This window comes from Amphiprion ocellaris, chromosome 3 (assembly GCF_022539595.1).
Source record: "Amphiprion ocellaris isolate individual 3 ecotype Okinawa chromosome 3, ASM2253959v1, whole genome shotgun sequence".
NCBI classification, from domain to species: Eukaryota; Metazoa; Chordata; class Actinopteri; family Pomacentridae; genus Amphiprion; species Amphiprion ocellaris.
The window spans coordinates 19,017,874-19,033,929 of record NC_072768.1 but is presented as its reverse complement, the minus strand read 5'-3'; the positions used below and the strand labels follow the sequence as shown (position 1 = coordinate 19,033,929).

General features: G+C 41.5%; 1 protein-coding gene across 3 annotated transcripts in view; it reads left to right on the top strand.

Annotated features, from left to right (window-relative positions):
* Window positions 1-16,056, top strand: part of tmem117 (transmembrane protein 117) — a 49,045-nt gene that overhangs the window by 26,945 nt on the left and 6,044 nt on the right. For all 3 annotated transcript variants that reach the window (XM_035949090.2, XM_023272367.3, XM_035949091.2), the window contains 3 exons: window positions 8,406-8,505; window positions 12,813-12,910; window positions 14,641-14,800. In XM_035949090.2, coding sequence (XP_035804983.1) covers window positions 8,406-8,505; window positions 12,813-12,910; window positions 14,641-14,800 — 358 coding nt within the window. The remainder of the gene's footprint in view (window positions 1-8,405; window positions 8,506-12,812; window positions 12,911-14,640; window positions 14,801-16,056) is intronic.

Genomic DNA, 16,056 nt, shown 5'->3' with positions numbered 1-16,056 from the left:
TCAAACCACATCCACAACTGCTCTGTGTGTGTGTGTGTGTGTGTGTGTGTGTGTGTGTGTGTGTGTGTGTGTGTGTGTGTAGGGCAGCTACATCACTTATCCAGCGCTGTAAAGCTCTCCCCGCAAAGACAGATGGTGCTGTTGTAAAGCGAGTGGAGTCGTCGCTGCCAAGACACCTGCTAGTGTTCTGCACTCCCTCCTGCCCCTCCTGTTCCCTCGTTCCTGCTTGTTTTCTTTCTGCTCCAACAGTGTGTCCACCAAGGACCCGGGCCCTGCCAAAAACCATTAGTGTTCACATCTCTGTTCAAGACCGACATGTAAGAGCAATGTTCACACTCTGCCAGGACGCTCCCTCGGAAAAAACGGACTCTGCCGGGGCTGCGATAGCATGAATGCAGCAGAGCGAGTGAGAAAAGGTGATGGAGGCTGGGAGGGAGAGAGGGATGGAGGGATGGGGGAGAAGCGCTCCAGCCCGGATGATGCAGTGAAACTTAAGTCTTTTGATCTATGTCCAAACCTTATTTGCATCACTCCCCCAACCCTTCCCCTCACCCCCAAGGCTGTTGTAGTTTTGCCACAGCCCAGAGGAAAAGTACAATAGCCCTTTGTGGCTGCAGCTGCCCCCTCTGTGGGAATGAATGCTGTTTTTTATCCCTTTTCATTTGTACTGAAAAAAAAAAAGCTGCTGTGAGGTATTATTACTGCCAAGGGTTTTTAAAGGGCAGGTATTTTGGCATGGCCCTCGCCAGCTTTGACATCCAGCCATGATGGCGCACTGCAGGGGGATGCTCTTCTGGTGGCTAGACGGGGCGTCCCACAGACACACACACACACACACACAACACACACATATTGTTCACGTCTCGCACCTCGCTCAAGTTAGCAGTTCCATGAATGCGTATGTGGGAGCCGGAGTGTGTGTGGAGAGCTGGGAGGGAGGCTGCCGTCTGTCCCCCTGCTGTCTCCCTGACCTGATGCTGTATGCCGCCCGTGCCCCACACTCATTAATATGCTTTCATTTTCTTTGACCTTTCAGCCGGTCTTGAGCTTGATTTAATTAAAACCAGCGATACATCCACAAGGAAAGAAGATAAACTGCGCCATCAGAACAGCAAACAATCGCTGATAAGAGATTGTATATCTTTTTGGATGACAAGTATTTATGCATGATTAGTCATGTAAAATGGATTCATCAGTGCCGTTATCACTCAGCTCAAAGGGGTTTCCAGACTGTGTAATCTTACACATGTCCAACAGCGTGTTAGCCAGTATTTAAACAGCCACTTCTAGGTCAGCAGCTATCAACCTGTTACCTGGCTTATGTCATATCAGGGGGGGAAAAAAGGCCCCGTCCATCGTGGCGCCATGGGAGCTGTAATCCACACTTGTTACCAAACCCTCACATCTGGGCTATTTGCATTTTAATGTAACTGTCAGATTAGGAGGGGGGCTGTTTGTGTGAAACCAAGGGAGTGTGACCGCCCAGGGAGTTTGACGGGCTTCATGAATGTTCAGTCACGCCGCACAATCCCATTCCGCCATCTTACGGTGCCATTACCAGCCGAAATCAGCCCCTAATTAGATGGTGTTATTTAATTAAGACGGCCCAATGCGTGGCGTACACATTAATCACAACTAATTTAGCGAAAGGGGGGGAGGGATAAAGTATCCAAAGGTGGAGGGAAGGAGGGAGCGAGCAAGTCGGTGGGAATCTAATAGGGAGTTGGAGTGGTACAGGGACAGTGAAGCTGTGAAATGGCATCTGTACTTCTTCTGTTGGTTATCCAGGCTAGGAATGGATGAATAAATGTCATGATGGTGAGAGGGAGGTATGAACTGAACAATGGAACTGTGGAGCAAAGGATGGCGGGGGTTATAGTTGGTGAATGTCTTCAATGAGGAGTTTAGGATGTGGCATTTGACTACAGTGGTACCCTGAGTGGGATTAGACCCTGCTCTATAAGTGTATTTGTCTCTGTTTACCATGATCTTTTGTGCTGCTGGCATACTAGTCCCCGTCGTCTGTTTGCTTGTCTGGCACTAAGCTGTGGTAATACCGTGGACAAAAGGCTAAATAAATAGCATGTCGTGGCACGCAGATGCCTCCTGTTGCATGCAATAACACATGGGACCTGCTGCTGCCTTTGATACAGCAGCATATTTCTAGCAATGGATTCTGTGAGCTGCCCTTTGCCTCATGCTGAAATGTAAAAATAACAAGCTGTTTCTGTTAGTTTCAACATACAGACAATAGATTTGTATTTCCTCACATTGCTGCATATGTTTTGAAATGTTGCACACTTGTTGTCATCTTGGTGAAGATGTTTTCCTTGTGTTTTGTCCATTTGGATGTATTTTCTTAAACTCGTTTTACAGCACACAAATGGATTATTGCTTTAACACTACATTAAGAAAAAAGAATAGCAAAATCAGATTTATTGTTTCTCTATTTCGTAATTATTCAATTGGTTGGTTTGACACTTATTATTCTGCATTATTTTGGATTTTTTTTTCAAGTAGGATAATACTGAAGTTGTTTTGTTTGGCTTTTTTTCTAACATGACATTTTACAGAGGAATCGATCACTTAAGAGAATAATTGAAAGTCTATGTTGACAGTAACCATAAACTGCAGACCTAAAAATTAAAATATTATTGGATTTTTTAAAGTTTTCGGGACCACACATTGCTTAGGACATCATCAAAGATACTCTCATTTTTGATTTGATAATGAAACCTGTTGCAATTTGCAGCATCATAGCAGGCGTCTTTAATTGATCTGTCTGTGACCACGCCCACATCCACTCTCCACGCGCACCTCCTGCCGTCTTTCACACTCCTACGCATACACATTATGTCGGTATCTGGAAAATGACTCATTGCTGTGCGCATTTAATGAGTGTTTAGTTAGTGTAAAGCTTTCCCGCCAAAGTCATTTTCTCTTCTCTCAGAATATCCCGGAAACAGACTGTGTGCTATATGAAGCAGTGAGGTCGGTCATGTTCTCTGTGATTATATTACTGTGCTGTTTTCTGGGACAGAAGGAGGAGCCTCGGCGGTGGCTGGAGTCCTCCTCATACGTCACTGTCACATATGGAGAAACAGCTGTAAACAATAAACATTATAACCTTGGCAGTGGTGTGCGTTAGCTGGAAATATATAGTATATTCTAGAAGCGTGTAGATGGAAGGTGAGGAGGATGTGGTTTGTTTTATTTATTCTTGTCTTCACTTCTCTTTGCTTCACAATAATAATTAATATCACAGATAATATTTTAGTTTATTTGTTTGAAACCATTCGTATACTATACATGTGTAGGTATCTCTACATGAATATTTCACAATCACTCAGTATCCAGGCTTTTAGTCTTACCCCAGCCTTGAATGTAATATTAAATATGATTTTTTTTTCTTACATGGAGAATCTGGCTATTCATGCCTGTTTGATTTTGGTTCCAGGTTTAACTTTCCCATCTCTACCAACTGTTCTTACCAGCTGAAGATGAACTCATTTTGATTTCTGACTACTTAGATTCTGCTGCAACTTTTCTGGATTTGGTTCCTCCATATTATTACCAATAATAGATGTTTCTTCACTGCCTTAGCTGTGTTGCACATTGCTTATAATCAACAGGACAGCAGCTGAACCTGTATCCATTATTATGGCATCAAATGATCCGACGCCAAATGTTTTCATTACACGTTACGTCAGCCTTCAGCAGAGTAAAACATAAGCAGGATAGAAATCAGGACTCAGTGTTGGTCATTGGTTGTAAAGGAGGAAGACAGGCAACATTATTATAATTTGATGGATGGGTCAACAAAACATTAGCTTTGCACATAACATGCGACTCTCCCACTTTCCTTAGGCATAGTGAAGTGTTTATTGTTGTAACCATGGTAACAATGCCCCCTTAATCCTAGAAAAGCCGATATGTTAGCCCCAATTTTTCCCTAATTTTACCAAACCTCATAGCAAGACACTATAGATGAATATGGTAAAACTTTTAAATGAAAGACATGAATGTGAAACTTCCCTATTTGATTACTTACATGAAGACAATTTATTATTATTATTATTATTATTATTATTATTATTATTATTATTATTATTATTATTATTATTATTATTATTATTATTATTATTATTATTATTATTATTAATAATAATTTTATATTGTAACTTCTCAGAAATGTTATGTTCAATTAGACAAATGACACATCATCTCATTAAGAATGGACTAATTTGTATAAGTGTCCAATAGACAATATGCAGTAAATAAACACCTAAGTGTATATTTTGAATGTTTTCTATCCATCAGTTTTAAAACAGACAATTAGGGAGGCAAAATAGCCCTAAATGTCAAAACTGACATAATTAAAATAATGTTTTTCACATCATAAACATATTTGATATATATGTGTTTTCCAAAAAAAACATTTTCCTGTTTAATTTGTAGGACTTGTTGGAGATTCTGCTGTGCATATAAATGACTTCAGGTAAGCTACATGGAGACCTACTTTTGGATCCCTGAAGCTGAATTGAGGGAGTGATACAGTGCTGTCCATGATATTACCAGATGATATTCACTCCGAATCCTGAGCCAGGGGAATGATAAGGACTAAAGGACTCAATCTGCAGCTAGTTTATTACAATACTTGGATGATTCTGTGCTGAATGATGAATTGAGATCGAGGCTTTAAGTTGCCTTGGGAGATGTTATAGTGATAGCGAAGAGAGCCTGTATTGACAGCTTTATGCTTCCTGGTAACTACTGCTGCTCACCGTTGTATACTGTAAATACAGCATTAGGTAGTGCGGTGCACAGGGAGGAGACAGGCAATGCATTTCAATGTGGAGCGAGCCAAGGTCGCCGTTTAATGCTGTGAACGAGCTGAACCTTTACAGGGCAGAAGAGGTCACCTGGTTGCCAGAGTCACTAAATCACCTCCTGTCTGACAGAGAAAACAAGTTTATACAAGCCAGCGTGAAGGCATCATGCGTTCAAGTGGACAGTGAAAAAATTAATAGAAATCCGGGTATTTGATGACTCAGAGTAGTGAAAGCTGTTTCAGCAGGATGTTTTGTAACCCTAATCATCAGAGCTCCTGTGGGCCTTGAAAATCATTCACTTGGGACTTTGATAAGAATAAAATTATACTTTTCCTTTAAACTCTTAAATATATAGAAAGGGAAGTGTTTGGTTTGCAGCAGAGTATGACTTTGCAGGGTTCAATGCTGCAGTGCGGATTTTTGTCAAAATGGAGAAATCACAATTGTAGTAGGAATGCTTTTATAAATTTAGACATATTTAAAATGTTCTTTGCCATTCCATTACTAAGAATCCCCCTTTCATGGCAAAACTGCATGTTTGTCCATGTTGCCATGGTAGTGAGACCTAGAAAGAAGTAATCTAGTGAATTCTTCTTAAGAATACATTTTTCTCTGGCCTCTACCATAGAAGATGATTTTAATATATTTTTCTGTTTTATATCACTGTAAGCTTATAATGATCAGGTTTTGCACTGTTCAGCAGTCAAAATGATATTAAGACATCACCTGGAGCCTCAAGGAGCTGTAATTGGGTAGTTTTATACCTTATTAAAAAGCTGTAATTATAACCATGTGGTCTAGACTTTATCATTTTGCAGCTCCATGCATGACAAAGATTCCACTAAAAGTCAGGACACAGTAATATTTAATTATGGCCTAGCTCTATTAAGACTTGATGAAAAACAATATTGAATATTTATTTAAAAAAAAAAAATCAGGTGCAGTGTAGATGATGTATGTTATCTTGGTCTCAAGTGAACGTAGATGGAGGGATTGTGAATAGTGAGAGCTGAATGGATCGTAGGAAATAAGATGATTTTACACTCTCAGCTGCAGTGTTTAATGGAGCAATCTCAAAAACATCACAATGACTGTTGAGCACCAAAGGCGGAACAACGATCTTGCAGATGACCACATAAATGCAACGGTTAAAATGGTCTTTTTCACTCGTTAAAGTCAAACAGGGGTGACGTCCAAACTCATAACTCTATAACTCGGTACCCTCTGTAGCGCAAAATTGTAATTTCTTGCATGTGATGGAACAAGACAAGATGGAAAGGCATTGAAATGTCCTTGAATATTATGTCTGAACAAGTGTGGGAGACCTGATAACATTCCACAGAGGGTCAGAGCTGGCTGAGCCGGCCGTGCTGGCACCGGCATTGCAACTGGCTCTGCGATTAAGCCACGGGAGCCATTTTAGGGCTGATTATTCATGGTGCTACTGTACTGATGTTCCACTACACTGAATTCTCTCATTAGGTCATCCGGCTCTAAAGGCCATTAAATTTTCAGTCAGCATGAATAAGTCAGAGAGTTCTGCCTCTGATCATGCAGTGCGAAGAGTCCCCAAACTCATCATAGGTGCTCGGCAAGAGGAGAAAAAAACTCTCTTCCAGTGCAGGGGTAACATTTGCTCAATTAAATATGTGAGAAGGGCAGGGGTTGGCGGCAGGGTAGTTTTTTAGATTTAAAGCCTAGCATGTGGTGCCAGACAGCATTTCCAGAAGTATCGATTAGAATTTCGCTGCGGGTAAATGACTCCCAATGGGATCTCCTTGGTAACTGGAGCAGTGCCAAGCCACTGAATGTCTAACCGACTTAATGCAGATATAAATCGCCATTCCAATCAAGGCCATTTTATTTGCGGGCTTAAGTGAGGCAATACGTCACCTGCAGTGCTGCACGTTTTCGTCAATATCCTGTCAGATCCGTTAAATGCATGCTGCATTGACGACATATGATTTATACTGGCTCTTTCCAGGGAAGGATATTTCTTGCACTGTTACAGGAAGCAGTTAGTTGAAAACAGTTGGCATTTTGGGTTACTAGCTTGCCACAATTAATCATGATTGTTGCATATAGCCTGCGAGACTGTAGTGTTCTTTCCAGATCTGGATTCGCTTAACGAGAAAAGGCTTGCGCAATTAACATTAATTAAAAACCAACACCTATTCAAGCTGCTATGCTAGCTAATAGCTTGCACAGCTTACCTTCCACCGCTTTTCAACAGATTGTTTATACTTGTGCGACAGCGACTCATTCACAAAGTGAATAGGACGCCACATGGAACTCTTAAAGCAATGCATTTAAAAATGAAATCAAAATAAACTGTCAAAGGGAATCACATGTACTGGAAATAAACTACACACCAGCAATGTTTCCAGAGCCCTCTGTGCAACAGAAAACATTTTTATTGGCGTTTGCTTGTGGCCAGAAAATGATCGGGGAAAACAAAGACGAATGGACCCATTGACTTCAAATACGACCCCTTGAAAGCACAGCCAAAGCCCTATCCATCGCCATCTATTATATTCATGAGTGTGACCTGTCGGGGGGGTGAGGCGAGGCTGGAGGGGGAAGTGATGGGCGCCCACCTGCTCCTCTCAGCTTCTAAGACACTGGCTGCCAGGAGATCAAACAGGCCTCCTTGCTCCCCTCTGTTCTCCTCCTCTCACTCGCAAGCCCCATATAGGAGGCGACTGACCCACTTTTCCTCCCTCCCTGTGCTATTACCTGGAGAAAGTGGAGTGATGTGTGTGTGTGTGTGTGTGTGTGTGTGTGTGTGTGTGTGTGTGTGTGTGTGTGTGTGTGTGTGTGTGTGTGTGTGTGTGTGTGTGTGTGTGTGTGTGTGTGTGTGTGTGTGTGTGTGTGAGAGTGTGTGAGTGTGTGTGTGTGTGTGTGTGTGTGTGAGTGTGTGAGTGTGTGTGTGTGAGAGTGTGTGTGTGTGTGTGTGTGTGTTGGGTGGTGGGTGGGTTTTCGGGGCTGAACAAAAGCTTCTCATCTTCTCTTACTGTACAGAGATGAAGGCGTAACTAGGACTCCAAAGAAAGCGTGTCATTTCTTATCAGATACTATTGAATGTGAGATTGTTTCTCTAATGGAGTGTCTTGGCCTAGTCTATGTTTTTGCTTGTGTGTTGCAGCACATGTTAACTGAGCTCGCTCAGATCCTGTGCTCGAGCGGGGGGGGATCTCATTGGGATGGCGGTGTTGATTTCGAATCAACTAGACGTGACAAATTTGCCAAACAAATGGATAATTTGCCAAACACTGCAGGACCAAATGAAAAGTGGTGATCCTGCATGAATTCCATTGTGCTGCCGTTAAATAGTTTACAATCCCTGGGGCTTTATGGAAGGTACAGCCATCGCTCATTGTTTTCAGAGGATTACACTGATATTGATTGATTGTGACAGCCAGTATCATGATACTTAGCGACAGTGGCCATTTTCTCTTTTTCCCTCCTGGCTCTTTTTGACAGCACCTCTCACCTCCTTCCTTTTCTGCTTGCCTTTACTAACCTCATAATATATACTGCATTTTTTATGTCCTCTGTGTTCTTTCTTTGCAGGCCTCACATGGTGACAGAATACATGGGCATCAGAAATGAGAGTTTTATGAAGATTGCTGCAGTGGGGACATGGATGGGAGATTTTGTTACTGCTTGGATGGTGAGCGTCCAACTCTTTTGTATCCTTGACATTAGATAAGATTGCATTTGCCAGTGGAAAGACGGGCATTTAAATTTGAACTCTATGGTATTAAAAACACTGAAAATAATATTATTCTAGCAGCGTGGTTTGGTAAATAAGAGATTTATGGATCCCAGAGGATGAATCCAAATGATTTTTTAAAAATCTTTTAATTAAGTGCCAACAGGTCAAAATTTCCATTTATTCAACATTTTGTTCCGTAAGATCTGAAACTGATGACCCAAACAGAATAATGAATATTCCAGCAGCTGTGTTTGAGATACGTGCTTAGTCAGATACAGGGTGATGAAGAACTAAACTTCAAAAGCATTTGCTACATGTGGGAAGCAATTTTTGATACTCAAATACTGAAAAAACACACCATTTTTTTCATTTAACATAAGAAGGCCAAGTTCTTCGATGTTAAATGTTACCTTAACACAAGCAGCCATATGCGATCTTCAAACAGCATAAATAAACTGGAGTCTACAATTGGCAAAAATTCTGGTGTGTCTGCAAATGTCTAGAACGTGTAACCAAAGTAATGAGTCTGACCAGATTAAGTTCCAATAAACACCTTTTGAGTGACACAAAAACATAGTACAGTTTAATACTAAAATACTGGCACAAATATTGGCTAATTTGCGACAAGCTTTATGCTAATATTAGCATGCTAGCATCCCATGGCATTTATCTCTTTTAGAAAAGCTTGCAAATCAGTATAAATTTGAATTCTTTTAAAAAATGTACTTATATATTGTCATTTTACTGAAGTTTTATTGCTTTATTCTTGTGACATTTTTTTTAATCCTTTTGAGAAGCACTAGCATAGCTACTAGCTAACTTATGCGTGCTACAGTTATAGCATGTAGTATGTAGTTCAGCTCATGAAGTTTAACTTATGGTATAGGTGATATTGGATTTATCATAATACTTTCTTTTTCACTTGTAAATAGTGTTCAGTTATGATTTTTTTGTAAAAAATACAATATGTCTGACTTAGTAATATTAATGTGCCTTTATAAACAAACAAACATGGATGCCTCACATCAACCAGTATCTATTGTTTAGGTTAATTCAATCCAGATTTAATTAATATTATGCTGCATTGTTAGCGCACAGAGTTTAACTCTCAGACAACCAATTCTGCATTCAGACTTTAGAACCATATACAGTTGTCTGAGTCTCCTCATCAGTCTGTTCCCTGCTGCCCATCCAACCAGATGAATTAGCTCATTAGCAACAATGGGATTCCTCTGGTATTAGAAATAATAGATTATTCATCCACAGGTTTCTTTTGTGAGAGTAATAAGCCTTGCAGGACTGCAGGTCTGGCTACTTTTTCCTTTCAGATCATAAATCTTAATTTAGTAAGTGTGTTTAATATGGTATTTATGAGCACATAAAATCAAGATACACAGTGAAGCCATTCTCCACCAACTCATCTAATTTCTAGGTCAGGTGGATCCTCTCAGTCATTATGAGGCACACAGTTACAGTAGAGCCTTCTCCACCGATCCGGTTCAATCTGCTACCAAATCCTTGGAGTAACATGTGGCTGTGATGGAAGGGGGTTCAGAGGAAACAATGGATGCACAGGGAGGGACGGAGCATATTGGAGGAGAAGCCTTCCTCTGTTCATTTGTCAACATTAAAAGAGGAGGAGAGCTCCAGCGGGAGTGGACTTCCTGTGGTGGGAGGAGTGGGGCTCTGACACCCGCATGCACACAACTGAGACAACTTGACAAGCTCCCTCACCGCTCACATTAGTATTCTACAGTACATGCTGCAGAGAAAGAGAGCGGGAGGAAGGAGAGACAGAAGAAGAAGAGGAGGAGGAGGAGGTGTAGGAGGAGGAAGGTATGAAGTAAGAAACAGAGGTGAAGGGGAAAGGGAAATGTAGAAGTCTGGTTGGAAGTGAGCCGGGGGAAGCAGCGAGTGAGAAGGTGAATCAGGGAGACAGAGGTGTGTGTTGGGGGAGAGAAAGTAAGGCCAAGGCAAAGTGCTGATCCCAGAGATCACTCACAAGGTTTTTTACATTTGATTAATTCAACAAGGCACTTTGAAGATGACCTCTGCGTCTCCCCAGCATGGCAGATTTACAGTGCGTCTTCAGCACACAGGCGGGCAGGAAGTGTCTGTTTTTGAAATGCTGCAGCGCCAGAAACGTCTCACAGATTCCCTGGTTCAAATCCTTTTTCCAACACGAGCTACAGTATCTGCAGTGAAGCGCTTTATTGACAAATTGACCTTGCCTCTGCAGCAGCTCCACACCAAGAATATAGTGGAAATTTTTCCACTCGTGTATAAAATGCATTCTGACACAACTCTGCGTCCGTGCAAGAAAATCTCTCGTCAATGACTTTTAATGGCATTAAGGTTGACAGTGTGAAAACTTTATCCCCAACTGGTACAAACACAACATTAATAATGAAACAAGCCAGTGTGTTTGAAGGTAATCACACACTCATCGGTATTTAATCACAGAGGAAGTTTCATTCAACATTAATTATTCAGTATTTAAATTCCCATCTAGGCGCATGTTTGTTTGTAGTTCTATGACATGTCAGCATTATTAATTATTCAGCATTGGTATAATTGAAATGTATTGGGACAATAATTTGTCATTTCTTGTTGTTGATGGGTTTTTGCACATGAAGTCTGGGTTATTGCAACCATGTGTGATTTTTGACCACATAATTCCAAATCTGTGTGAGCTAATATGCCAGTCTAACTGATTTAGGGATCTGGTTGCAGGGATTTGCTTCCATTAGGAGAATTAATGAGATTGGGGCGTTGATGTTGGGTAACAAGGACTGGCTCACAGTTGGAAGTTTATCCCAATGGTGTTTGATGCGGATCAGGGTTCAGCAGGCCAGTCAACTTCTTTCACAACAAACTAAAATTGTTTCTTTTAGTAGGATCATACAGATTTTGGACTCAAAGGTGAAAGCTCACTGCTGTGTAACGTATCAGTTACTGTGTAGCTTTTTATGAGTTCCATTAAAGAAAATACACTTTTTTTCCTTTGACGTATAATACAAAAATTACATTTTGATACGTACCTTGGTTTTGAGGTCATAGTTTGGTATGTTTTTGGTGCAAGAAATGCAAACTATTCCACTGCGTCTTTTTCCCTCTTTTTTTAATTAAACAATGGCTTACTGAACAGACTATGTTTGTCTTTATTAAAAGGTCTGTTAATGCAGTTGCAGCAGGCAGCAATCTACTCATAAAGAAGTAAAATTTACAAATCAAAATACATATACTTTAAATGAAAATATAACATGGTGAATACCCATTAAGGTGCAGCATTTAAAAAATGAATCGTGCTTAAACTGTACTGTAATACATACACTGCTGCTAGTATAGCACCTGCATTTATTTGTACACATGCATTTCAAACCGAAAGGCCGATACTAAAATTTTTGGTACAAATACACATAACTACACTACTAGAATTAGACAATAAGATTGATACCAGTCCTGTGTCTGTCCATGATAATAAATATGGCGATACATCTTTGAATTTGTCATGTGAGCTTGACACAAGCTTGAGAGCAGAGAGAGTTAGTCAGCTTTGCTCTGCCAAAAGTACAAGATTCTCCTACAGCTCCTCTGAACTTGTTCATTATTCAACTTGTTCACTGTTCATTTAATTTGCTCAAAAACCCCTGCGTGGGACTTTCTGTTTCATTATTCTCATTCAGAGTCAGTTTCCAGTTCGAACATGTACAGCTAAATTACCCTTTGTGTAGCACAGAGAAGTTGCACAGTGTTTAGCAGAGGGGTAGGTGAGCTGGTGTGCTGAGCTGCAGTGAGCGCGGAGGGATGGGAGGAGACAGAGGCATCAGTGTAGAGTTACATCTAAGCCGTTTTACGGTATAAAGGGATTATTCTCATTGAAAAGAATTCTAACTAAATTACTTTAACACACAGAGATGAGTTTTTAGTGGTTAATTCAGTGACAGTGGTGGGACTTAAATTCGTACTGTTCGTTAAACTAAAGTTACCTGTGTGCATCAGGGCGATTATGTAGCATAATAAAGAACCCGTACGACCACTCCTTTCCATTTTTGCGCTTCGATTTTGTTTAAACAGACCAGATATACTGTGATAATTAGTGAGCTTTTCGTATGTGCTAGAAGGCATATTTTGTCAACTTTGGATGGAGCCTGGCTGTTTATTTCCCCTTGCCTCTAGTCTTTATGCTGAACCAACTGTGATTTAAACTCCTCTTTGTCCAATTATTGTGAGTAATTTTATGTATATTTTGCTTTGCATAGGTGACAGATATGATGCTCCAGGATCAGCACTACCCAGACTGGGGCAAAGCTGCCAGAAGATTCTGGAAACAAGGCAACAACAGGATTGTCCTCTTCTGGTATGTCATTTTTTTGAAATGTCTGTGAGATGACGTTTATCATTTGCTAGGTTTTCCTAACAAATTTTCTTCCAACTAGTTTACTAAATGCATTATATGTTCCTGCAACACTGTAGATTGGTGTATGTGCACTCATAGATGTGTGTTATGCCGTCTCTCCAGCCCGCTGCAGGGTTACACGCAGTCAATAAGCATGTTAATCTTCCCTCAGTCAGTGTCAGCACCTTTAATTAGAAGAACAGGGTGAAAATCAATGGACACAGTAAGGTCGCAGGGCAAACTATAGCCCTGCCTTTTACTTACTCGTACCACATGCTGTGACCCTGAAATAACTGCTAAACAAATGCTGCAAACCATGTCTGATATGCCCATTACTCGACGGCCAAGTAGAACCGTTCCCTGCTTAGATGTATTACACCACCAGTGCGCAGTCCCGGCGGCGCTCATTCACCAAAGTGGCTCAGTGCTGTCAGTCAGCCGCTGTGACGCCGTCGTCGGTCCGACACGACATGCAAACGCCTTCTCCAGGGGTTCATCTTAAGGTCAAAGTGAGAAGTGAAGGACAAGTGAAGAAGCTGAAGCGTGCCTGACATCTGTTTGATATGAACACAGAGATCTCAAGACGTAGACATCTCAAACTTCAAAGCGAGTTCGGCCACGGCGCTGAATTGATTCACCTGCGATTAGAATGCGAGCAGACGAATTGTTCTGTGACTTCTCTGCAGCCCTTCATTTTATTGATGGATGCCCCGACTCGCACTGTCACAATCAATGCCAGATTTGACGAGCGATCGTTTGAAATTCAGAGCTTGAGATGTGATTGATAAATGTGTTGCTGGATATATCCTGTCAATATGTGCTGAAGGGCCGTGGCAAATTGCAAAGGACGGTGCCAAAAGTCCGGCACGCTGAGGAAAGGAATCCCACTATGGAATAATAAAAACCTTCAAAATTTATCCCCACCCGAACAATTGAGATGGGATATGAGCTGGCAGTCGCTATCTGCAGAGCAGCCAACCGACGTGTGGTGTGAGAATGCACACAGCAGCACAATAATCGCTGGGTGACATTGAGACAAAATACACAGTTGAGAATAGCACTAAGTCAGTGTGACTCTCTTCGCATGGCTGAGGAATTTTCCATTAAACATTCAATGTAGAGTTACAGCAATGTGACACCAACAAAAATCCAGCAAGTGTGCAAAATGCAGACAGAAACGCGCAGGTAAATGAAATACTTTGGCTCTTGTTGAATATGTAAATACATGGAAATATGTATGCAGCAGAGTTCTGAATTACATTTTCTCTGTATCCGCAAACACACACAGGTCTCGTCTTTGCACATTTATCTTCCTGGAAGCTTTATCTGCCGCCATTTGTCAGATCTTGGTGAAAAAAAACAGGTGGTTCGATACATTATTGAGTCTGTGAGGAGAGACTGACAAGTGCTCGATTTATCTTTTCTTGTACTTGTCGTGGAAGGGCTGTTCATCTTCCAAGATATACGTCAACTGTGCACCTCATCTAGGTTGAAATTGTTAAATTGTGTGTGGTTTTTTTTCAGGTTTTTGTTGTGCCGTTTCACATTTGACATTCATAGATTTCTCCCTCCTTGCCTCACCTCTACTCTCTTTCTTTCCTTTCTCGGCTGCCTTCTCCTCGCCATGGTTTTTTTTCTCCCTATCTCTCCTCTATTTTCCCTCTCCGCCCCTCCTCTCCTCTCTCCTGCAGGACAGTGCTCATCTCTCTGACGTCGGTGGTGGTTCTGGTCATCAGCACCGACTGGATCAGCTGGGACAACCTGAACCGAGGCTTCCTGCCCAGCGATGAGGTCTCCAGAGCCTTCCTAGCCTCCTTCATCTTGGTCTTCGACCTTCTCATTGTCATGCAGGTAGACCACTCCCCTGTGGCCAATTAAATTTTTTTTAAAAAAGGGATCTGGGACGTCTCTTGGCTTACTCTGCTACCCATCTTGCCAGCTCCCCTTTCCTCCTCCCCCTTTCCTCCCTATTCATCAATGGGACACTGCGGCACAGAGCAGCCAGACGGGTGTTTGATCGCTCTCAGTTGGCACGGACCCAAATGCACCCATACACCAACATATATATTTATATATAGATACACACACTGTTGTTTACTCTTTTGCATCTCCTCTCTTTCAATCTTTCAATCCCCTCCATCCCTCTTTTCCCAGACCTCAGCCATGAACTCACCCTTGCCTCCTCTACTCCCCTATGAGCCTGCTTTATTTTCTTTAATGATGACTCACAAGATTGGAGCTTTTTTGTCCTCACTTTCTCTTCCGACCCCCACCCTCTCTTTTTTTCCCACCCAGTGTCCTCCCTCCCACAGTAGAGTGTACATCAATAAAGCCTGTGTCAGTTGCTCATAAATATGCAAATGTGTTTGTCTGGGCAAAAAAAAAAAACTAAAAAAAAAACAAAACACATAGCTGTGCACTGAGGAGTGTGGGAGAAGTTTTTTTTTTCACACCACCAACTATGAGCCAGCAGCACAAGCCAATCATGTATGTGGTTTGACTGCTAGCCTATTTCAGCAGAGCTCCTCCAAATCCTTAATGAACATATTTCACTGGGCCTTGTTAGCGGGTATTAGAGGACGCTGCTGCAAGACCAATATTTGGTATCTCCTAAATATATGTTTCCACTCTGTTTATTATGCTAATTACAAAGATCCTGAAATTGCATAGGGGAACATCTTTGAGTGTTACAAATATACCGCTCCACAGAAACCTGGCAAGGAGACCATTACAGTCCCCATGATAATATGTATTAGAACAACTGTACCGCTAAAAGTGTTTTCTACACTTATTTATTGAAACAATTCATTATTATAAGGAGCGCTTCCAGCTTCTCTGGCCAGTAATTACTTCACACCATGGTCTCTTTCTCATTCATTTACCCAGTTATTATGATTACGCAGATATAAAGATAGCTCGGTTTACACTATGCAAGCGTTTCCTCCCAAAGATGCTGCTGTCCCGCTGAGACCAGCTTTTTTCAACCTCCTGACCATATCGCCTCCTATTTCCAGCCACAGACCTGATGTGACATGAAGTCCTCCTATTTTGACATCTCCGTTTGACTCCCCGAGCCAGTCTGGACCCGCGACTCTCTCTCCCTCCCT